This window comes from Camelina sativa, chromosome 11, assembly GCF_000633955.1.
Source record: "Camelina sativa cultivar DH55 chromosome 11, Cs, whole genome shotgun sequence".
Taxonomy (NCBI): domain Eukaryota; kingdom Viridiplantae; phylum Streptophyta; class Magnoliopsida; order Brassicales; family Brassicaceae; genus Camelina; species Camelina sativa.
The window spans coordinates 39,567,223-39,591,101 of NC_025695.1; the positions used below are offsets into that span (position 1 = coordinate 39,567,223).

General features: G+C 33.0%; 4 protein-coding genes and 1 long non-coding RNA gene across 11 annotated transcripts; 4 read left to right on the forward strand and 1 right to left on the reverse strand.

Annotated features, from left to right (window-relative positions):
* Positions 203 to 2,810, forward strand: LOC104725614 (protein FRIGIDA-like). The gene is made up of 3 exons (XM_010444289.2): positions 203 to 1,276; positions 1,686 to 1,858; positions 1,949 to 2,810. Exons 1-3 carry the CDS (start codon positions 253 to 255, stop codon positions 2,645 to 2,647), a joined length of 1,896 nt encoding a protein of 631 aa, XP_010442591.1. The 5' UTR covers positions 203 to 252; the 3' UTR covers positions 2,648 to 2,810.
* Positions 2,739 to 14,372, reverse strand: LOC104725612 (superoxide dismutase [Fe] 2, chloroplastic-like). 2 transcript variants are annotated; one of them, XM_010444286.2, is made up of 10 exons: positions 14,235 to 14,372; positions 14,097 to 14,137; positions 13,785 to 13,862; positions 13,303 to 13,491; positions 12,730 to 12,901; positions 12,521 to 12,639; positions 12,402 to 12,428; positions 12,274 to 12,297; positions 12,059 to 12,200; positions 2,739 to 2,863 (listed from the first exon to the last, which is right to left on the reverse strand). In XM_010444286.2, exons 1-10 carry the CDS (start codon positions 14,308 to 14,310, stop codon positions 2,793 to 2,795), a joined length of 939 nt encoding a protein of 312 aa, XP_010442588.1. In that variant the 5' UTR covers positions 14,311 to 14,372; the 3' UTR covers positions 2,739 to 2,792. The 2 variants fall into 2 exon arrangements, with proteins under 2 accessions (XP_010442588.1, XP_010442589.1); XM_010444287.2 differs by lacking the exon at positions 2,739 to 2,863 and having other exon boundaries at positions 11,908 to 12,200.
* Positions 5,363 to 8,639, forward strand: LOC104725613. Of its 6 annotated transcripts, none has more exons than XR_757945.2 (10): positions 5,366 to 5,584; positions 5,985 to 6,060; positions 6,159 to 6,245; positions 6,366 to 6,396; positions 6,557 to 6,600; positions 6,805 to 6,845; positions 6,936 to 7,034; positions 7,135 to 7,249; positions 7,380 to 7,467; positions 7,570 to 8,639. It is a non-coding gene; the product is annotated as an uncharacterized LOC104725613 (long non-coding RNA). The 6 variants fall into 6 exon arrangements; XR_757944.2 differs by having other exon boundaries at positions 7,380 to 7,455; XR_002034342.1 differs by having other exon boundaries at positions 5,363 to 5,584; positions 6,366 to 6,434; positions 7,380 to 8,639.
* Positions 15,879 to 16,523, forward strand: LOC104725615 (B1-hordein-like). The gene has a single exon (XM_010444290.2). The coding sequence runs from the start codon at positions 15,879 to 15,881 to the stop codon at positions 16,521 to 16,523; it is 645 nt and encodes a 214-aa protein (XP_010442592.1).
* On the forward strand, positions 20,468 to 22,644 carry LOC104725616 (probable pectinesterase/pectinesterase inhibitor 42). The gene is made up of 3 exons (XM_019232072.1): positions 20,468 to 20,813; positions 21,563 to 21,637; positions 22,354 to 22,644. The coding sequence occupies exons 1-3, from the start codon at positions 20,493 to 20,495 to the stop codon at positions 22,642 to 22,644; spliced, it is 687 nt and encodes a 228-aa protein (XP_019087617.1). The 5' UTR covers positions 20,468 to 20,492.

Consider the following 23,879-nt stretch of genomic DNA (forward strand, 5'->3'; position numbering starts at 1 on the left):
GTCAAAATAAATAAAAACTTAACTATAATCTTAATTTATAATTATAGTTCTATATATTCGTTAGAAAGAAGAAAGAAAAAAGAGAAAACTATACATACACTTCCTAATTAATAAAAAAAAAACGATACAGTTAAACAAAATTTGGTAATTTAACTAAATTTTCATAGAATTTAATTTAGAGTGTCAAAATTAGGGCTTTAAATTTTAATTTTATTTTGCAATCTTTCTTTCTTCTTCCTCCTCCACATTCCCATGGCCTTCCACAACGGTTCTATGATCCCTGCTCTTGCCTACGCCAATTATCCACCGACAATGGAGGCGCAACCCTCTACGGCGGCGATTCCCCGGCAATCTGAACGACGACGGCGGGGAGAATTCCCGGCGGTTGTTGAAACAGATCAAATTACGATCGGTCAATCTAAGCAGCCGCAGTTTCTGAAATCAATCGACGATTTGGCTGCGTTTTCAGCTGCGGTGGACGCTTTCAAACGCCAATTCGATGATTTGCAGAAGCACATCGAGTCAATTGAAAACGCAATCGATTCAAAACTCAAGAGTAACGGCGTTGACATCGCCGCTTCTTCCGATTTCCATCAGCCGTTATCGCCACCGCGGAACAATGCTTCTGTAGATACCACCACCGTGACTGTGAGCCAATCGTCTCAGGATCCTGTACCGGCGATTTCAGATAAACCGGAAGGGGAACGTTTGTGTGATCCTATACCGGCGATTTCAGATAAATCGGAAGGGGAACGTTTGTGTGAGTCAATGTGTAGCAAAGGTCTGCGTAAATACATCTACGGGAATATCTCTGATCGAGCTAAGCTATTGGAAGAGATTCCTGTAGCTTTGAAGTTGGCTAAGGAGCCAGCCAAGTTTGTGTTCGAATGTATTGGCAAGTTTTACTTACAAGGGCGTAGAGCTTTTTCTAAGGATTCGCCTATGATCTCTGCGAGACATGTTTCGCTTCTCATTATGGAGTCTTTTCTTCTAATGCCTGATCCTGGTGAAGGGAAGGCAAAGATTAAGATTGAGAGTTCTGTTAAAGATGAGGCGAAGGCGGCTGCTGTTGCGTGGAAGAAAAGACTGGTGGGTGAAGGAGGATTAGCTGCGGCTGAGCTAATGGATGCAAGGGGTCTGCTTTTACTGATTGCTTGTTATGGTGTTCCTTCAAACTTTAAAAGTATGGACGTGTTGGATTTGATACTGACTTGTGGTTTTAATGAGATTGCGGGTGCTTTGAAACGGTCGCCTTTTCTTGTCCCTATGATTTCAGGTACCATGTTCTGTCTTCACTCTGTTAATTTCATTGCAAAGGTGGTTCCTTTTTGTTGATAGGATCGATAAGTGTCGAGCTCAATCTTTGTTTTCTTGGAGTAGAATTGTATGTACCATGCTATAAATTAAGAGAGTTCATGGCATTTTAGAGTGCAATGACTGATTGAACAAAATTTTAGCTAGAATCTAACCTGGGAAGAACTTGGAACTCTCAACCATAGCACTGGTACAAAATTGTTGTTTGTCAGAACCAAACGAGATGCTGTTGCCTTGAGTGTAGTGGTTGCTGTGGTTAAAATCATATGGTTTTGCTGTTCAATACTAATTATTACGCCTTAAGCAATGCCAAGTTGCCAACTTACTAGTGTTAAATAACTGGTCTTGACACAAAATTCTATTGGTCATAGGTATAGTTGAATCAAGTATCAAGCGTGGAAAGAATATTGAAGCTCTTGAGATGGTGTATAACTTTGGAATGGAGGATAAGTTTTCAGCTTCTACAGTTCTAACTTCATTCTTAAGGATGAGCAAGGAGTCATTTGACGAGGCAAAACGAAAAGCCCACTCACCATTGGCATTTGTATGAATTCTACCTCGCATATTATGTACCTTTATGAACTCTTTTTTTCTCTTCTGAATCTTACCATTGTTCTCTTTAATTTCTCGACAGAAAGAGGCGACTGAAAAGCAGATAGGTACACTATCATCAGTGATGCAGTTTATGGAGACTCACAAGTTAGACCCTGCGAAAGAACTACCAGGGTGGCAGATCAAAGAAGAAATTGTTAAGCTGGAGGGTGACACTCTTCAGCTCAACAGAGAGATGGAAGAGAAAGCAAGATCCATCAGTTTAATGGAGGAAGCGGTACTTACCAAGAGATTGTATAACCAACAGATGAAACGTCCGAGGTTGTCACCCATGGAAACGCCACCAGTAGCTTCTTCATCATATTCTCCTCTGTACCGTGATCGAATCTTTCCTAGTCAAAGAGACGAAGATAGAGATGAAATATCAGCTCTTGTGAGTAGTTACCTTGGCCCGTCATCATCTTTTCCTCATCGCTCAAGTCTCAGAAGATCCCCTGAATATATGGTTCCACCTGGTGGTTTAGGAAGAAGTGTATATGCATATGAACATCTGCCTCCAAATTCATACTCTCAGGCTAACGGACAGAGAGTTCCTCGGCAGTACTCTCCGGTTCATGGACAGAGACATCCACGGCAGTACTCTCCTCCAATTCATGGACAACAGCAACAAATACCATATGGTCTACAAAGGGTTTACAGACATTCACCATCTCAAGAAAGATATTTGGGTTTATCCAATCACAGGTCTCCTCGTAGTAACTCATCACTAGACCACACATAGGAGGAATGTAAATGCTTTTTGTTTTTGTTTAAGGTAGTTTATTTTTTCCCCACAATAGTCAAAATTTAAGTTATTTTGTAAGGCTTAAGAATGCAAAAAATTTTGCTCTCTGTAATTGACATTTCAGATGCTAATGTTATATGCTTCACAGGTTTTTAGTCAACCTCAGATACATCAAAATATCACTATCTAAATAGACCTCCGGCTCTTCATCATCTGGATTCGCTTCTTCTTCTGTATTTGTTCCTTCTTGTTCCATGATATTTACATCAGACATTGACCCTGAAAACACAACAGAAACACATAACAATTGTAAAACATTCTAAATTCATCAAGACGAACTGGGAAAAATAAGTGAATACCTGAAACGGATTGCTCTGAATCGAACAAGTGGATCAAACAAAATATAGGAAACAAATAAAATCGTTACAATCGAAACAATAGGGAGCTTATACTGAAGGAACTGAACAATATATCGTTTATTGATGTAAAAAGATCTCTAATTCCTGTCATGTCATACAAGTTTTACGTACTTAAACCAACGAAAACAAAAGCAAAATAAAACACTGTTACAATAAAATCAAGCCAATAATAATAGCTGACGAGAAACATGCAACTTAAAGGAACTGGCAGTACTGCAGCTATTGGCCAAGGATTCCTCGAGAATGCTGAATCTAAAAGTAATTACACGATCGAGACTGTAGGAGTCTCCCTCTACTAGATCGTCTCTACTAGCTAGCTAGATCTCTCCTTCCTCCTTAATCTCTTCAAGTTCCGGCCAATAATCGTCAAATCTTAAACGCAGACCAAGCTCTGCAGGACTCCGAGTTCTTGCCAGATAGGATCCACCACAGAGTTTGACCATGTCCTTCTCTGTTTCCAAGTTGTTTACAACATTGAATTTGGCTTCTTCTGCCAACTCCTCTAGTGCAAGCCGTTCCCTGCATAGCACTTTCAACCTGGCGGCTCTAGTCTCACCTTCAATTCTAGCTTTCTCTTCACGTTGCCTTGTTTCTAAAAGTTGCTTTGCTTTCTGCATTCCCAGTATCACATCAGCCTTGTTGTTGTTACTGGCACCACTCTCGTCAATGAGCTCCTTTCTATATCTGGCGTTGGCGATAGTATCTGCAAATCGAATCCTGATTGCTGCCGCACGAAGAGCCTTCGGATCGAATGAAGAGCTCTCAGTCTTATCCTCTTTCAGTACTGCTGGATTTTCCGAATGAGATGAAACCTTTTGGCCCAAGTAAAAGCTCTCACAAGCTAACTTGTTCTTCTTAATAACCGGTTCCCATCTGACCTCGAAAACCCTCATAAGCTTCTTAGCGTTCTTGTGAATCGCATTCTGAGGAGGATAATAACGAATCGCATTCTCATAGACCAATCGAATATCTTTGGGAAACTCTTCAGAAATATTGACGTAGAGATTCTTGGCGAGTTTGGACTTGATCGTGACGAAGTCCATTGGCTTCGATATAACAGAGAAGTAATTAGGGCTTTCAATGACGAGCTCCTCGAAACGCGAACCAAACCATTCGTCTCTCATCGATTCTAGTACCTTTAGACACAGATCATACATGGACGACGACGACGACTCGCCATCCAGATCCAGCTTTTGCTTCTTCTTCGTATTTTCCTGATCATCATCATCACGCTGCTCTTCAGCTTTACGCTTCTTCCTCGAACTCGATGGATTGACTTCAGAGCCATTCCTCAGTTTTTTTTCTGTAATCATCCTTCTGACATACATGATTAAAACAAATCCGACAGAGCACAACAACTACACAAACCCTAGATTTATGGGAAGAACGATCAAACAGAGACACGCTCGCTCGCACGAAGAAGAACGAGTACGATACGATACGAGAGAGGGTGATCGAGTGGAACAAAAAAAAAACGCAAAAAAGTTGTCAAGATCTCAAGAGTGAAAGACGTGAGGAAAAAGGAAATTGTTACTGCAACTGAGAAAAAATTGCCTTCTCTTACCTTATATACACATTAGGGGTTAGGGTTTTTTTTGTTTTAATTACTGTGATTAGTAAATTAATTATAGGGACATGTTATTATAATGACGTTTAGTCCCGTATTTGGATTTCCAATGTGAAGCGGAGTAACGAGTAGTAAGTGTAATTAATAACAAAAGTGGATAAATAAATATAAAAAAACAACAACCCGCGTGTCTCTCTCTCTTAAGAGTCTTAGTTTCGCTAAGTCTGGACATAAAAACCGTACCTGAATACCCAACCCGGAATCCGACCCAAAAAACTGGGTTCGGGTTGGATACGGGTTTGCCTATAAAACCCTATTGGATTCTATTTTATAATACCTGTAGGTTCGGGTTAGGGTCGGGTAATACCCGGTACCCGTTTGGGTACCCATTAAACCCGAACATATAAACATATTTATCATTAATATAATGCAATTACCCCAAAATTATGATTATAATTTTGAATATTTCATTTAGTTTTATACCTAAATATCAAAAATAATCAAAATATCTAATATATTTTGTTATGTAAGTCAAAATTTATTTAAATTTAATTATATTTTTTCGGATACCCGGTAGTTCGGATACTAATCGGGTTTTAAAATTTGTAACCCAAACCGACCCAAACCCGATAGTACCCAAACCGAACCGAACCCATATATCTAAAAATACCCAATGGATTCTATTTTTCTAAACCCGTTTACCCGAACCCGATGGATAATACCCGAACCCGAACGGATTACCCGAATGCTCAGCCCGCCAAAGCGAATCAACTCTCTCTGCTGCTTCAACGCCGCCGATGACTAAGAGGAGAATCCGCCGTGTTAATCTGTGCGAATCCGTTGAGTGAGAGCAGAATCCACAACCGCCGGTTGCATCTTCTCCAACGCCGGTTGGAGCATCGAAATCGGAGAGATTTCGTTCAATGAAACTCTAATATCATTCTCATGGTACGAAATTAGGGTTTTAGATTGTTGTTTTCTTGTTTTTTTAATCGATTGATCGGAATTAGATTAGGGTTCTTGGATAAATAAGTAGGTTAATTTCTCTTTTATTAGGCATGAATGACGACTATTTTAGGAATAGTTTGTTTGATTTTGGTAGTCTCAGATTGTTTCGATTAATAATACATTGATAGAAATGGAGACGGTGTTGATCCTCTTTGTATCTGCTTGAATTTGATTTCTTTGTCTCAGTTTGTTTGATTTCGATTAATCAGAGATAGTAAAGCAACACCTCTCTTGGTTGATTTTCTGATGATTCTCATTGTATAGTGAGAGGATTCAGTCTATTTCCATATGCTAATATTAATCAGGCTCCATATGTGTGTGGTCTTCATTGATGAATTAGATGATGTTGGAAGGGACCGTGGGTTTATAAAGGGTTCTGGAGGACAAGAAAAGGGATGCCTGCCACTCTTAATCAGGTTCTGGAGCTTTTAGAAGGGAGCGTGTAATAGTCTTCTTCGTTTTTCAAAGGGATGGAAATTTTATTCATTTTTTTTTTTTTTTTTGTGTCTTACAGCTCCTTGTTTCTTTAGATGGTTTTGAAGGAAGGGCCATCGCCTCCACAAACAGACCAGACATTCTATAACCTGCGCTTGCACTGCAGGTAATGACTTGGTCTTGGTGTATGTATTTTGTATTCTTAAACTTGTAAATTTGCAAAGTTCTTCCGCAATCTGTTTTTTTTTTAATCGGTTGTGTTAATAATGTCTTTTGTTCTTTCAAGTATCGGAGAGATGAAGCAAAGACCTCTCGTAGTAAGTCAAGTTCTCCTCTGTTTCTATCTCACACTCCCGTACATTCTCAGACTTCTTGTATCACATTTCGGGCTCGGCTTAGCTTGTTGCCGACCAGATACTCCTCTCTACTTACTCGTATCAACATTAATGTTTATTGTTTCTTTCTTTTCTTCTGCAGCTATTGATGCTTTACGGTTTGGTGAATGAGCTGAAAAATCAATGGTAATAATCTGAGATTATAATCACCACTAGTTGCTTTAATATCTCTCACCTTAAACTATGTAATGTCTTTCTCACTTGATTGTGTTGCAAGTTTGAGTTTTCAAAAATTTTAAATTTTTAGAACCTTCAATGGTTCTACCATTGGACTATCTCAAGTTTAAAGTATCTAAAATTTTAGTTTTGTATTTTTTTCAATTAATGGAGATGGAGAACCCCTTCGAGAAAAGAAGCTTGATGTACGCCAGGTTCCATGGATTTAAACCTATTTCTTTTGGTTGATGCTATTATATGAAATTGATCAATTAAGTGAAATGTGTTCAAATTGTGTTTTACAGGAAGTGGGTTCGTTTCTTAGATCTTATGTTGTGCCTGAAGGCTTTCCCGGGAGTTTTAATGAGTCTTATGTTCCTTATACGACTTGGAGAGCTTTGAAAGTATGATTCTTCTTTTAAGTTCTTTTGTTTGTTTGTTTGTTTTGTTTAGAATTCTCTGTTATTGATTCATCTTTTTGACTGTGTGATGATGATGTTGTAGCATTTCTTTGGTTAAGCTATGGGTGTTGTTTACTACTCAAACTCTTCTTAATTCTGTTGGAGCTTCAAGAAACAGTTCTGCTTCTGCTGCTGTTGCCATCAATTGGATCCTCAAGGTTTAATTTTTTCTCGTTCATGCATGTGGTTTCTTCAATTACATTATATCTACTGTGTTGCAGAAGTATATTAATCCTTTTGTGAGATGACTTACTCACTCATTGTTGACTGTTATATAAATTTTTGTAGGATGGTGCTGGGCGTGTTACTTTCTTTGAAGATAATATGATCAAAGAGCTCTACTTTGCAAACGTTATTTCATTTCGTATGGGTTATGGTGCATGTGCATTTTGCTTATGACTTCTTTTTTCCTGGCAATACCTTATTGTTTTTCCTTAGCAATTTGTTAATTTGAGCATTAAAGTTCGCTTCTGTGCAGCACATCAAAAAGAGATATCAGATCTGGAGGGAGAGCTATCATCTACCAGAAATCTTCTCTCCACTCAGGCCACTTTAATTCATGGCTTAGCAGATGGAGTTAAGATTGACGATGATAAAGTTTCCGATGAATCTCTTGCAAATGGTTTATTGAATTTTGAGGACAACGACCTCTCTGATCTGTAGAAATGGGCTGCGGAATTTCCTGACCACCTTGATGCTTTATTAGCTGAAAGAAGGGTAGACGAAGCTCTGGCAGCTTTTGATGAGGGAGAAATTTTGGTATCTCAAGCAAACGAAAAGCAAACTTTGGGCCCTTCTGTACTTTCAACTAGAGGCGGAGAACTTCGGTCAGCAATAGCAGCTCTTAAAAGGCTTGGGGATGGTCCTCGAGCCCATACTGTGCTTCTTGATGCCCATTTCCAGAGATATTAGTACAACATGCAAAGTCTTCGTCCATCTAGCACCTCATATGGAGGGGCGTACACTGCTGAACTTTCTCAGCTATCTCTCAAGCTTCTAGTGACTCGTTGGGAATCTTTGGGAAAGAGCCAGCATATAGTTCTGAGCTCGTGACATGGGCTACCAAGCAGACAGAGACGTTTTCCCTTCATGTTAAAAGGCATGCATTAGCTTCTTCTGCAGCAGCGGGAGGGCTAAGAGCTGCCGCAGAATGTGCACAGATAGCTCTTGGGCATTGTTCCTTGTTGGAAGCGCGTGGTTAGTCTCTCTCTACTAGATCGTCTCTACTAGCTAGCTAAATCTCTCCTTCCTCCTTAATCCTTCAAGTTCCGGCCAATAATCATCAAATCTTAGAAGCAGACAAAGCTCTCCAAGCCTCCGAGTTCTTGCCAGATAGGATCCACCACAGAGTTTGACCATGTCCTCTGTTTCCAAGTTGTTTACAACATTGAATTTGGCTTCTTCTGCCAACTCCTCTAGTGCAAGCCGTTCCCTGCATAGCACTTTCAACCTGGCGGCTCTAGTCTCACTTTCAATTCTAGCTTTCTCTTCACGTTGTCTTGTTTCTAAAAGTTGCTTTGCTGAATACCTGAAACGGATTGCTCTGAATCGAACAAGTGGATCAAAAAAATATATATGGGAAACAAATAAAATCGTTACAATCGAAACAATAGGAACTTATATTGAAGGAACTGAACAATATATCGTTTAAAAGTTCTCTAATATATTCATGTCATGTCATACAAGTTTTACGTACTTAAACCAACGAAAACAAAAGCAAAATAAAACACTGTTACAATAAAATTAAGCCAATAATACATAATAGCTGACGAGAATGCTGAATCTATAAGTAATTAAAGGAGATATAGTAATGCTGATCATCATCACGCTGCTCTTCAGTTTTACGCTTCTTCCTCGATTGATTGACTTCAGAGCCAGGGCCGGCTCAACATTTTAAATGCCCTATGCCGATTTAAAAAGAAAAATTTCCCTTTACTTTTAACAAAATTACAAAAAAAAAAAGTAACATAATGAATTTATATTTATAAAATAGTTTCTAAATCCCTAGACCAAAATATGTTAATTTGGCTGCTCACTTTCCTACTTTTGTTTTGAATTATTATGTTCATTTATAAATCCGTACAAAAATAAAATATTATATTACCTAAGCAGTAATCACTCATGTTTTTAAAACTCTTTGACTATGGAAACTCTTTGGTTATAGTTTTAAACTAGATTATGACCTGCGGTATACCGCGAGGAAAATTTTTATATTTTTTTTGTTAATATACTATTTTAATACTAATTTTGCTAAAGTATTATTGTGTTAATTTAATAATTTAGTATGTAATCCGCGGTATACCGCACAACAATTTTTGTTTGATAAAATTAATTAAATCAGTTTGATATGATATATTTATATTGGTGTTGTTAAATTAGTAAAATGAGAATTTAACCCGTATTGAAGAATCATACTAATGATATTTTATTTTTTAATATTATCAATTCAATATGTCATGTCATATATCCGTCATGTAATTCGTTTGTGTTATTTTGAAAAATTTAATATGTTTAAATATTCATAATTTTAATTTTTTTTATTAAGTTTAGATATATCAGTTATAATTATAAACTTCTTACAATTTTATAATTTACTATATACGGTAAATTTATTATATATGTATGTTAAACACACACTTTTATATTAATTGAGTAATAATATATGTTTGTTTTTAAAAAAAATAAATCAGAATATATGCAGAAAAGATTCATTTTTATTAACTTTATGTATTATATGATGATTCACTACATTTAAATTTTAAAATAAAAAAAGAGATGATAGGATAATAAAAAATTTCAATCTGGAATACATCTTCTATATCTATATTAATTGTAGAACATTGTATATATGGATATTTAAAATAATTTAATTGTGTTTGGTTATAAAGATAGTAGAGATAGTTAATTAAACTTGTTTGGATATGAATATAAGCATTTAATGGCATTCAATGTTAAATGTTTCCAAAAACATTTTTTTGAGCAAAAAGTGCTGCAATTATACTAGTAAAGATTTGTTTTTTTCTAAACCAATTTTCTTTTTTAACTCATAACAGCAAACTTAATTAACATTATAATGCTCATGAACATAGTTAGTGAAAACGTTTAAAAATTTGGTTTAGAATATGCTCTAAAAAAATAGATGCCCTAATCAATTGCTTCACTTGCTTACCCCTCGGTCGGGCCTGTTCGGAGCCAAGGTATATTCTCAGTTTTGTTTTCGTAACCTTTCTGACATACATGATGACAGAGAACATAACAACAACACAAACCCTGGTGACGAGAGAGGGTGATCGAATTAATAAAAAACACGAATAAGGAAATTGTACATGTTACTGCAAAATTGAGAAAAAGTGCTTATATACACATTAGGAGGGATTAGGGTTTTTGTTTTAATTATTGTAATTAGTACTAACTATAGCCATTGTGATCAAGTTAGTATTTTAGATTAGGGTTATGTTATTATAATTACGAATAGTCCCTATTTGTATTTCTTTTTTTCAATGAGAAGCGAAGTAAGTGAGAAGCAAAGTAAGTGAAAATAAATAAATAACGGCATTCAGATATTGCTATGAAAAAACTAAATCAAAACATTCAACTAACGCTATTGTATATGAACCTATTATAGCATAGAAAAATAACGCTATCATAGGTGGGACATCTACCATAGCTGCCGATATCATAACATTTATGAATTTGCTATGTATTACATATGATAACAAATTTTCTGCGCTAACAATGTACGTCTTTCTTGTAGTGCCTAGATTTAAAAAAAAACTCAAAAAAGTTCTCAGTTATTAGGAATGAAATAAGGAAATTGTTACTACAAACTGAGAAAAAGTGCTTATATACACATTAGGGATTGGGGCTTTTAGTATTAATTATTGTGATTAGTACTAATTATAGCCATTGTGATCAAGTTAGTATGGATGATTAGGGTTATGTTATTATAATTACGATTATCCCTCATTAGTATTTCCTTTTTTCAGTGAGGAGCGAAGTAATTGGAAGTAATTAAGGAATCTTCTTCGTTTTGTTTGCTTAATTTAATTATATTATTTAAATATATTAAAAAAAAAAAGTGGAAAGATATTTGGGTTTGTACAATCACATGTCTCCTTGTAGTCAGGCCGTGCGAAGACTAATTAGTATAAGAAGCGAACAGAAATAAAATGGCTTAGTTTAAATAAATAAAAATGTCCACAAAGATTAATCACATCTTCATATAACAAAACTAAGTAAAAAAACAAACTAAAACAAATATTAGTTCTTGAACATTTGTTTTCTTTTTTTATTACATTGCAATTTTAGGAAATTTTTTTTAACCAAACAGAATAAATAGAAAAGAAAAAAAATATATAACTACAGTTTAAGTTTGATAGAATCAATTTGGTGAGAAAATGTTGAAGGAAAAATTTGTTACTATGTTATCTTAATTAGAATCAAAAGATGACGCTTAAGGACCAAAGAGAAAGCTATCAAAACTGAATTTGTAATTTTAATGTCTAGTTGTTTAATAACGTAGGTGTCGTAAAAAAAATTTAAGCATAAAGTATGTGTCTAGTTCTTTTTAGTTCATTAACATACTAAGACCATGTTTAAAATAAAATTGCAATATTATAAACCTATAGGAATAAACTATATATGTGAGTATGTGACCTTGATAAATATATGCCCTAATTTTTTTTCAAATTTGGATGCCCGAAGCGGCTGCTTCTTTTTCTACAACTGTTGCACAGCTCTGCTTGTAGTAGTAACTCATCACAATGCTTTTTGTTTTTGTTTAAGGTAGTTTATTTTTTCCCCACAATAGTCAAAATTTAAGTTAATTTGTAAGGCTTAAGAATGCAAAAAAATTTGCTCTCTGTAATTGACATTTCAGATGCTAATGTTATATGCTTCACAGGGTTTTTAATCAACCTCAGATACATCAATATCACTATCTAAATAGACCTCCGGCTCTTCATCATCTGGATTCGCTTCTTCTTCTGTATCTGTTCCTTCTTGTTCTCTTTGGGTTGCTCGAACCATTGCAGCTTCTAGCCTTGTGTTTACAGTTTCCCATGACACGAGCTTTTCCATGAATGTATTTATGTATTCAGCTCTTCGGTTCTGCGTAGAACACAACAAATATGAGACCGTTGCGTTCAAATATAGTAAAAATCATTTGGCAATTTGATAGTACCTCAAAATCCAGATAGTAAGCGTGCTGTTTGACACAAAAGAAGGGAAAAGAAAAAGAAGTCAGCGATCAAGAAACCAATCTTTCTAAGTCAAATCAGATATAGAGAGATGAGTAGCTTATATTTATACCTCCCATGTATCAATGGTGAGAAGTGGCTGCACAAAAGGACAGACCAAACGTGTGAGGATATAAACATCCATAATAGCCAACAGAGTTTGATCTTCATATTAGAAGTTTAGACACTTACAGAATAATCCCATACGAGCGGATTTACTGCGTTGGGAGTCTTCACTATTACAAACTTCTTATCTTCTTCCGTTGGGAGCGGATTTACAGCATTTGCAACTTCAAGTCTATTTGCCTTATCTGCATCAATGAGTCCCGAGAAGCTTTAGTATGGTAAGTAAGTTGGGGGGTTTGCATATTCGGAAGGGGAACAAAGTAAAAGACACTCACATGCAAGCCATGTCCAACCCGAACCAAAATTAGATGCTGCAGCCGACTTGAACCTTTCCAAAAACTCTTCAAAAGACCCGAAATCTCTCTCTATTAATCTGAGAAGCTCTCCAGTTGGCTTTCCTCCACCTCCAGGTTGGATAGACTCCCAGAAGAACTCGTGGTTCCAAGCCTGCAAGCACCTCATATATCTTCAATTCACATTCAATCCAGAAAAAAAAAACAAACCATTCCACATTAAGAAACTTGCCACTTTGACCAGTGGTCCTAATCTGATTCAAGATATAGATTGTCGGCTGATGTTAATTCTTATCCAATCCACAGTTCACAAGAAACTAAAGTTTGTCATGTCAACGAATGTAGTATCCAAGTGATTTCTTGTTACGTTTTAATGTATCTACCTATCTATCGGAATGTTTCCACATAACCTGTACATTTTCAACACCGATACTGCCACTTATAGGACGACAGTGTACTTGCAGGTTCCAGTCTAACTCTTTACATGAGAAGCTTAAAAAGGTTCTTTTCCTTAACAAGAAAAAAACTGGTGGAAAGCAATATTGCATATACTACCTGGGCAGCATTGTTAAAGGCAGGAAGCATATTGCCTCTGTTGTATGAAAGAAGCACAACTTCTTCCAAGGACAATGTATCTAGATCTGTGCCTACAATTTGCTTGTTCAAGTTCTCAACGTAAGTTCTGTGATGTTTGCCCCAGTGATAATCCAAGGTTTCTCGGCTCATATGCGGTTCCAGAGCATCCTACCCATATATATCAAACACACAACGACACACAAGAGTGAGCAACAACTCCCATATGAATCCATAGCAGGAAAGCTCATCATTTTTCATAATCATTAAGTACATGACTCACATAATAGTGTCCTATTTGTTGTTCTTGCATACGGTCATACAAACTAAAAAGTAATGTTTAGCAGCAGAAAGAACAAAGTCTAGTATAATTGTTGTATCAACCACCTAAAAAGCTGTGTCTTTTCTAATCTAAGAAACTTAGTTTCCAACTCATGAAAACAACAAAATTCAAGAAAACATACAAGAGGATATGGAGGCGGCTTTAACTCAAATCCCGCTGTGATAACACCGGAACCAGCCACCTTCGTCGCTAACCGTCTCTGTGCAATTCACAAACAAAAAAACAAAAGAGTGTGTGTTATTGAATTCAAGTCCAACACAAAAATAAGTTCAAGTTTCATTGAAGCATTTCATCAAACACTATCTATGCATAGTTCCTTAGTCAAGTTATTTCACTAATAACAAAATTATTTGAGTTCCTTGTAGAATTAATAAAGCTAATTCGACGAACTTTTCAAGGAGATATATCTATAAGAGAAGTTGCGAAACCCAACCTTTTCGTTTCTTTTCCATTGCAGTAGTCGCCGGTTTGGCCCTGTTGTAATTCACCAACACAAAACCCATAAGAAAACCTTAAGTGTTTCGTTCATAGAGAGAGAGAGAGAGAGAGAGAGATAGGAAAAAGGAGAGACCTTGAGAATGAAGAAGAAGAAGAGGAGAGCACGATAGAGATGATGAGGAAATGGCTGTCACTGCAACTGTCATCATCTTTCCTCAAAAGCGTTAAACTCTGATTTGATTGTAACAAAGTACAACAAAACCCAAGTGAGTCTTATTATCTCAATGTACATCATTTTTTTTTCTTTTAATGTTATTATCATTTTTTTTTTTTAATTATCTGAACACAAACTAAAAATTAATTTATTCAATAGTCTCTATCTATGTTGAATGAAATCATAAGCAGGTACGCATATAGTTTGGAAACACAAAAATGGTTTTTATTTTAATTATAGAGAATTTGTTAGAAATATCTACTTTTTTCAAAAATAACATTTTTTTTGAATATTTTCATTTTTACCTTCTTTTATAAAATTACAATAAGTTAAACTAATTTTTAGATTTTTTTAAAGGTTTGATTTTTTTATTTTATATTTAGAACATAGTTTGAGGTATTTAGGGTTTAGTATTTGGAATTTAAAGCTTATAAATTAGTTTTTTTATACATTGAAAAGAGGTATTTTTGAAAATGAACAACATGAATGGATATTTTTTAAAAAGAGTAATATAGAAAAAGAGGTATTTTTGAAAATCCCCTTAATTATATGTGTTGAAAGCATATATGTGCATAAAATGTTGAAAGCATAAATACATAGCAAACAGGTATGCGTTGAAAACATATATGTAAACTAGATTAGGTCTCTGTAAATATAAGAAAAATATGCTGAATTATAAGTAGCATTTTAAATATTAATTTTATATATTATTTGTGTTTTCATAAGAAAAAAAACGGATTTAGAGTTCAAACATTCCATTTCGCAGAAAAATTCAATTGTATATTACATCATAATAATATTTTATTTTAATTATATGCCCTCAATTCTAATGGATAAAAACTTATAATTTCATACAAAATATATGTGCATTACATCAAATTTATATCTTATTTAGTATTAAAATAATTAAAAATTAATAAAAATTTATTCTCGAAGAAAAAATAATGAAAACTAATATAATCTCATATTAAAAAAAACTAATACTTCTTTGATATATTTGTTCCATATCTTGTAATTTTATATGTAATAATTTACTAACTGTCCAACTAACTTTAAATAAAAATATACTAACATTATCATAAATTAATCAAAAATTCTTATAAGTTCATTATTTTCTCTCAAATTTATATTCTATCTTGAAAATTAGAAGGAAATAAAATAGAGGTAAATTTAATAATCCCAAGAAACTGAAAGAAAAATATATAGCTAGCTTGGTTTAAGAAAATATATTTTATTAAATTTTTTTCTATCTACAAACAGTCTGGTTAAGAAAATATCTTTTTTTTTTTTTTTTTCTGTGTTAGTCAAAGCGATTCATATACATCCATGATCAAACATTTTGGCAGTTTTTTATTTTCTTCCAAATTTTAAAACAATAAAATTGATTACAAAAATTAACTTGTATACGTATGGCAATGCCAGCTAGTATTTCATACTCCATTACTTTCATATAAATTTGACCACATTATCGGTCAATTACATAACTTCATCAAAACGAAAACCAAACTACAAACTAATATATTGGATTTTTCAACTCTTCTATTTTTCTGGTTTCAATCCATCATGTCGATCAAAACTGTGTTTTCTCTTCTAGTGGTTATATTATGCACCGCAGTCTCAGTTAATGCTCAATTACCGCATTTTCCGTTCCCTTTTCCGTTTCCAAATCTATTTCAACCGAGTCCTGGTGTGCCTGGAATTCCGGGGTTCCCATTTCCGTTTCCAAATCCATTTCAGCCGAGTCCCGGTATGCCAGGAATTCCAAAGTTCCCCTTTCTGTTTCCAAATCCATTTCAACCGAGTCCCGGTATGCCAGTAATTCCAAAATTTCCCTTTCCATTTCCAAATCCATTTCAACCGAGTCCCGGTATGCCAGGAATTCCAAAGTTCCCTTTTCCGTTTCCAAATCCATTTCCACCAAGTCCTAGTATACCAGGAATTCTGCAACCGTCCCAAGCAATGCCAAGGATGCAAGACATAGTCGTGACCAAATGTTGGTCAACAGTTATGAATATGCCAGGATGCTTTGCGGAGATGAGACAAGCCGTGATGACCGACAAATTTAGCAGCATAGGTCCAGTTTGTTGTAAAGATTTTCTGGATGTTGAAGCTAACTGCACACCGAATCTTCCCATAAACCTGTTTTTCCCACCTATGCTAAAACAACAATGCGTCAAAAGTGCTGGTCCTCCAACCACCGCACCCTAGGATGCAACAAGTAGTTTGTTATGTGAAACATTATTATTTTCAAAATTTGTGTTAGTCCCAAAATGTTTTAGAAAATTAAGAAGACGACGCAATGATTTTATAATAATAAAAATGTCATCCTTTTTATATTTTGGTCAAATATAAATTCTTTAAGCATTTCATATGTCCCATTGGCAATGACAACAGTAAACTATATGATGGAAACTTCATGGGTCCCATTGGCAATGAGAACAGTAACACATGACAGTTAGAAACAATGATCTATTGTAAAAATAATTTCTTGAATTAGATATATTCGTTTGAAATATGCATACTTGTAAATTTGTAGTGATAAAAGATTCCACAACCATAAGAATGACGGGACTAGCCAATACTTATGTAGATAACTAAGCTATGTACTAGTGGTTAGTCCTATGCATAAAACAAATTTTAACAACATAATTGATTAACCAACGAAATTGTAAAGACTAGTAAACAGACCTTATGGAGGAGCGTTTGGGCATCATCGGCGGACAAAGGAGGATGTGAAGGAGAAACAGATGTAAAATCAGAGTGTAAAAAAGATTTTGAAGAAATTGGGACAATTATAGAAAGAAAACTGAAAGGGAACATGCATCACAATATTGGGGTACACTGTCTGACCTATGGTTCGGCATTCAGTTGCGCCGATCGAGTTTGAGTAGTTCAGGTTTGGATCTTTTAAGTATAGGCTTTAGAACTTAATAGGCTAAGTTTAAAAATTTGGTTCAAGTCTTTTCGGATTAAGGTATAGAATTTCAAAACCGTGAAAAACATGATTTTTCAGATACACAAATATTCAAAAATTGTACCCGAATATCTGGATTATTTAGGTAAATACGCTAATTTTTGAGTAAAAAAAATAGATATTCGGATATAAAACTATTGGTATTATTTTGAATATTTTCGGATTCAGGTTGGGTTTTGGGGTTTTTTGGATTAAGGAGTTTAAAACTTAATAATGGTAAATCTAAAATTTTGGATTTGGGTCACAGTTGTTATTGGATGAATGATTTTTAACTTCATATAGAATTGTAAAATTATGAAAATCAAAACACATGGATTTTGAAATAACATGTTTTATCATTGGATTTGAATTCTTCTATTTTTCACTTTTTAAATCCATTCAAATCTATTTAAAACATAATGTGGATTTTAAAATCCAAAAACAAATTATTTAATGAATAACATGAGATTTTAAAAATTTTAACAAGTATTTATAAATCATAGAACCAATAACACATAATTTTGATAAGTATTTTAAAATTAATGATTGAATGATAAATCATTGATTTCTAAATCTATTAAAATCATAGAACCAATAACCCTTGAGTTAGTTTCCGTTTGAGTTTTCAGATTTTTTTTTATACGGCCTAACCTTTCCGAATTGGTAGGTCTAAACGTGATTAACAACAAACGTGAGAGATTTTCTGGTAATCAAATTAATTATATTAATTAATTTTTCAATTTATCTTTCTATTCATAAAAGAGACTGATTAGAAAACTATCTTATTATTTGTTTTTTCTATCCATAAACAAAAGTTGGTTAGGAATTTTATTTATCTTTTCCATATATAAACAAGACTAATTAGAAAACTATCATTTCTATCTGTTTTTTCTGTCCATAAAGAAAATATTTGAATACATACCTTAAACTTAATAGGAAATTTGGAACCTATACTAATTTTTTTAACTCTTTGAAATGTACCTTATGTATTGCACTAAATGACTATTTTTTTCCTCAATTACAAATTATTAAAAATAAATACAATTTAATTAAGTTAATTCATAAAAAAAATTCATTTTAAAAACATTGTGTAAAGTAAATATTTGGAATTTTGCTAAATTGTTTTTGAAAATGATGAATTGATTTATTATATATAATATTAATCAATAACTAAAAATATTTAATTCAGATAAAATAAAGAAAATCTTCCCTTAATTAATAATTAATTAAACGTTAAAAAATAAACACAAAATAATTAAATTAATTTATGTTAGAAAATTATTTTTAAAAACCACTGTTTATAAATTAGATATTGAAAAATTTTAGATAATGATGAAGTAGTTTATTATGGATAATATTAATCAATAACGAAAATTAAAAATCAGATAAATGAAATAAAAATGATCGTGGATCACTCAATTGAGATTAAAAATCTGGTATTATTTAGTAATTTAATTTTAAAAATTTATTATATAACAACTAAAATAAAATTAATTAGAATTATTCTTTTATGATTTATGTTTAGTAAATACTTTTAGATAATAATAATTTTAAATAAATATATAAATCACTAATAATTATAAGTAAAAAAGTTTTTAAAAATAATTATATATTTCAATTTATTTGGATAATTATCAAGTTTAATAAAATTATTAAAAATTATGAGCTTTAAGAAAATAAATCAACGGTTCAAAAAATCGACTATGTAACAAATCAATTAATAAAAAAATAAATCGACTTTGTTAATATAAGTCAACAAAGAAAAAACATAAATCAACATGAATAAAATATAAGTCTACAGTTCAAAATCAATCGTATTAATAAGTCAACTTAAAATGAAATAAGTCTATTAAAACCAAACAAATCGACGGGAAAAAAATATAAGTTAACAAACAAAACAAACAAGTCAACATCATCAAAAGTCGACTATGTAAAAAAACAATCAAACAAAAAAAAATTGACATATTTAAAATAAATCGATGAAAAAATAAATAAGTCGACAAAAATTAAACTTAAGTCAACCATTCAAAATATAGACCTTATTAATAAATCAACGTAGAATATAATAAGTCAACAATAAATAAACAAATCAACAAAAAACAAATATAAATCGATGAACAAAAAAAAAATGTCAACAATTAAAGAAATCGACTATGTTAAAAATCTACTAGCCATAACATAAGTCAACTGTTTAAATATAAGTCGATGACAAAGATAATTAAGTCAATAGAAGTAAAAAAACAAAACGATTGTTCAAAAAGTCACATTGTAAATAAATCAACATTGATTAAAATAAATCTAAAATGTTGATATATATATCTATATATATTATAAATTGTATAATCTTAAATTATTTATTTCAAAAGAAATTTAAATCTAAATAATATCAACAAAAATATTTAAATTCATCTTTTTTTATTCAAAATTATAAGATCAAAAATTGATTCATGTAATCATAATTTAAAATATAATAAATACGTTTTTGTTATAAAATTTTATTTATTAAATAATTTATTTCGAATTTAACCATTTTTAAAAGTAATTTATTTTTAAAGTTTAATTATTTTTAAATATAAATTAAGTTTTTCTTATTTTTATTTAATTGTTAAAATTGTTTAATAACAAGGGTATTTCTGTCCATTTTCATTTCAAAATATGTAGTTTTCAAATAACTATAATATTAAGTGTAGTTTCAATTTTTTTATAAGATTTGGTGTATTTATACAAATCTCCCTTTTTATGGTACATAATATGTTAGCATTTACAGCAAAAAGTAAACAAAATCCGTTAGCATTTAAATTGAAAGATATGCTTTCACCCTATAAATAATCTCACAATTTGCCCCAAAAGTTAGGTGGGGTTATTGGTTCTATGATTTTAATGGATTTGGAAGTCCAAACAAAAATCATATGTTATTCAATCATTGATTTTAAAATACTTATCAAATTGTGTGTTATTGGTTATATGATTTACAAATACTTGTTAAAATACCATGTTATTCATTTAATGATTTTTTTTTTAGATTTCAAAATCCACATTATCTTTTAAATGGATTTGCATGGATTTGAAAGTGTTAAATAGAAGAATTCAATTTTAAGGATAAAACATGTTATTTCAAAATCAATATGTTTTGATTTCCATTATTTACAATTCTATATAGATTTAGAAATCACATCTCCAAAAACAGATATCACAAAAGTTCTCTAAGATTTGGAAAACTAAAAATGGTTACATATGTTAAAAACAACTTTTTCTTGGTTCCTATAGTGTTTTTACTTCTTTTTGTTGTCTCATCATATGCAAGATATAATACGGAAGTTACAAAAAGTCAAATCATCGACATCTGCACACAAAAGGATAGAGATATCAATGAATCAGTTTGCTTTGAAGTCCTGGATTCAATCCCTGGAATTGCAACACTGGATTACTTTGACCTCGCCAAATATTTGATTAATTATGATTCTCGAAAATTCTCATATATGATGAAGCAGTTCCAATCACTCAAAAACAGCACAACCGATCCCAGTTCTAAGGGTTCATATAAGGTATGCTCAGAAACTTTAGACCTTGCTATTGGTTGTTTTGATACCGCTCTCACATCTTTGGCGAACAAAGACTATCTTAGATTCTACGATAACGTCGGTTATACGGTGGACATGATGAATACATGTAGGTTATATGTAGTATTTGGGTTTAGGAGCCACTAAACTTAGGGTTTAACTCTCTCTGTTTGCAAGCATTTAGTAGTGTTAACCATGACTATTACTTTTATTCAGGTGGATAATACACTTTTTTACATTGCATTTAAAAAGAGCTCACAATAGAAATATTCAATATATGTTATCTAGGAAAGAACGCAGCATGAACCAACAAACCCATTGGAGGATACCCAAAATATTTAATTTTGAATCTTCGTTCTTAAAACATTGGTTTGTTTTCAGTTTTTTTTTTCTTCATTGGGTTTTAAAAACGATTCTGATAAATGTTGTTACCAAATTTATGTAGTACAGATTATAGCAGCCCCATCATGATTAACAAAAGGCCACAATAGATTTATTTTAGAATATTTTATAAACGTTTGTACATGGTTATATATACTCGGACTGAACAAGAGATACGTGGATCAATTTAATTTATCGCTGAAGCTTAATCTCCTTGTCTTTTATTTACAAGTGCTGTGCTCTGTTTTTGAGTTCCTTACTCCAAGCTTTCAGTTTTTATCTTTGCTCTAATAGCCTTTTTTGTTTCTCTACTCTAACATTTGCATTTTCAACTTTCTTTGGTCTTATTAAAGATGGTGGTTCCCTCAACGTCCTCTGATTTGATAGAGATGGTGGTTCCTTCGACGTCCTCTGATCTTGATTCCAAGGTAGTGAAAAAGCACTTGTTATATTAATCTCACAATTAAAACATTAAGTATTCTTTTGTATACCAAAATTTATCGACATCCCTTAAAATTGAAACATGCTTTTATATTTGCTACGCCCACTATAAAAATGTATACTTTCATGGCAAAAATATGATATCAACCAAGATAACCTTTTGTTATAAAAATGGGTATTTTTTAAAATTGGTCTTTTAAAAAAATGGTATCAATCCGAGTATGTAACGTTTGTACTTGGTTAGATACACGGATTGAATAAGAGATGTGTTAATCAAATTAATCTATCGCTGAAGCTTAATCTTCTTGTCTTTATTTACAAGTGTTGTGCTCTGTTTTCTTAGTTCATGTTCCGCTTTTTCATGTTTCTGAGTCTTTTTTAGTATCATAATTAATCATAGAAGACCAAAAAAAGAAAAAAAATTGGTTTCTATTCAGATTTTGTTTTCTACGGTTTTTCAATTAAACTTACATATTGTTAAAAAAAATTGCGCTAATTTTCAAAAGAACAAACCTTTCATAATTTTTAAAAGAGCAAGCCTATCATAATTGGACAAAAGGCGGAGATATTTACAATATCTATAACCCAAAACCTCCACAAGTCTTAAAACTAGCAACAACGTAGGGATCATTTTTGACACGTATTTTCTTGTTAGTCAATTGCTAGACTATTTAAAATTTCGACGTTGTTCGTTAATGTGTAGGCACTCAAGAGTAAAGCAAATCTTGTGGTATCTAAAGATGGTACCGGTAACTACAGAACCATAAACGAAGCGGTGGCGGCGGCACCGGTTTTCAGCAAAACAAGATTCGTCATATACGTGAAAAAGGGAATTTACGACGAGATCGTTAAAATTGGTAAACCGAAAACCAATTTAACCATCATTGGAGACGGAAGAGACGCAACCATTCTAACCGGGAATTTGAGTGTCAAAGACGGAACAAAATTTTTTCATTCCGCAACATTAGGTAATATAATATCTCTTTATCTCTAATATATTATTGCTTTTTCTATATTTATTAATTTTACTAGATTAATCAATTCTTAACTTGAATAATAAGATCAAATCTTGGATATAGTATCATATGCATTTTAAACTAAACATAAATCTAGAAAAAAAAGATGGTTAAATTTGTACTATGATTGGATTGCAAAAAGATTTGAATAAATTTTTTAGCGTTTGACTATATTCATTGAGTTTAGTATATTTTCTTGTTAAAGCATAATTATAAGATGGATAAAATTTTATTGAATGTGTTTGTTTCTCTCAGTAGGAAGATATATATAGGACTATATGTTATTGTAGAGATTTGTATCTTGAAAATGTAAAAGTAGCTAGCTTTTAGTGATTTAAAGTACTCTCTCTGTTTCTAAAACACTCGTGTGAAGTTTGCAAACTTGAAAGATAAAAGTTTAAAAGAAAGTGCACACAAGATTTAACGAGTTCGGATCCTTGGGAGGAATCCTACGTCTCGTCGGAGAAGATCTCCGGAAAATCCACTAAGAAACTTAGCTCAAACCGAGCTCTTAATCATTATTTACACTTCTCTCTGGTTCTTTCACTCACACTAGTTCATACACTTCATCTACAATATGCTTTTATAGACAAACCAAGACTACTCTCTTAACTAGGGTAAAGAGAACTTAACTCTGGTTAGAACTTCCCGTTTTGCTTGGTCTTCAAGCTTGGCACTGATACTAAGGTAGGCGGAGAGAAACGCAGGCCTGCTTTGCTTTGCCTCCTTCAGATCGGACCAGCCCCACAGTGTACGAACCTNAACGAGTTCGGATCCTTGGGAGGAATCCTACGTCTCGCCGGAGAAGATCTCCGGAAAATCCACTAAGAAACTTAGCTCAAACCGAGCTCTTAATCACTGTTTACACTTCTTTCTGGTTCTTTCACTCACACTAGTTCATACACTTCATCTACAATATGCTTTTATAGACAAACCAAGACTACTCTCTTAACTAGGGTAAAGAGAACTAAACTCTGGTTAAAACTTCCCGTTTTGCTTGGTCTTCAAGCTTGGCACTGATACTAAGGTAGGCGGAGAGAAACACAGGCCTGCTTTGCTTTGCCTCCTTCAGATCGGACCAGCCCCACAGTGTATGAACCTAAGATTGTGTCTATTGCAAAGTGAACATCCAAGAGTCGAGAGACTTCTAATCTTATCTTGAACCTTATCTTTGGAAGCCTCTCACTCAACTCGTGTCTTCTGTTTTTCCTCT

Bases quoted from the DNA above. Each gene is read 5' to 3' on its own strand.
- LOC104725616 (XM_019232072.1), top strand. From the start codon at position 20,493: ATGGTTACATATGTTAAAAACAACTTTTTCTTGGTTCCTATAGTGTTT. The intron at 20,814-21,562 runs GTATGCTCAGAA...GTCTTATTAAAG, and splicing joins GTTCTAAGGGTTCATATAAG to ATGGTGGTTCCCTCAACGTC. The intron at 21,638-22,353 runs GTAGTGAAAAAG...GTTAATGTGTAG, and splicing joins CCTCTGATCTTGATTCCAAG to GCACTCAAGAGTAAAGCAAA.
- LOC104725612 (XM_010444286.2), bottom strand. From the start codon at position 14,310: ATGATGACAGTTGCAGTGACAGCCATTTCCTCATCATCTCTATCGTGC. The intron at 14,138-14,234 runs GTCTCTCCTTTT...GAATTACAACAG, and splicing joins TCTTCTTCTTCATTCTCAAG to GGCCAAACCGGCGACTACTG. The intron at 12,640-12,729 runs GTGAGTGTCTTT...TCATTGATGCAG, and splicing joins GGGTTGGACATGGCTTGCAT to ATAAGGCAAATAGACTTGAA.
- LOC104725614 (XM_010444289.2), top strand. From the start codon at position 253: ATGGCCTTCCACAACGGTTCTATGATCCCTGCTCTTGCCTACGCCAAT. The intron at 1,277-1,685 runs GTACCATGTTCT...TATTGGTCATAG, and splicing joins TCTTGTCCCTATGATTTCAG to GTATAGTTGAATCAAGTATC. The intron at 1,859-1,948 runs GTATGAATTCTA...ATTTCTCGACAG, and splicing joins CCCACTCACCATTGGCATTT to AAAGAGGCGACTGAAAAGCA.
- LOC104725615 (XM_010444290.2), top strand. From the start codon at position 15,879: ATGTCGATCAAAACTGTGTTTTCTCTTCTAGTGGTTATATTATGCACC.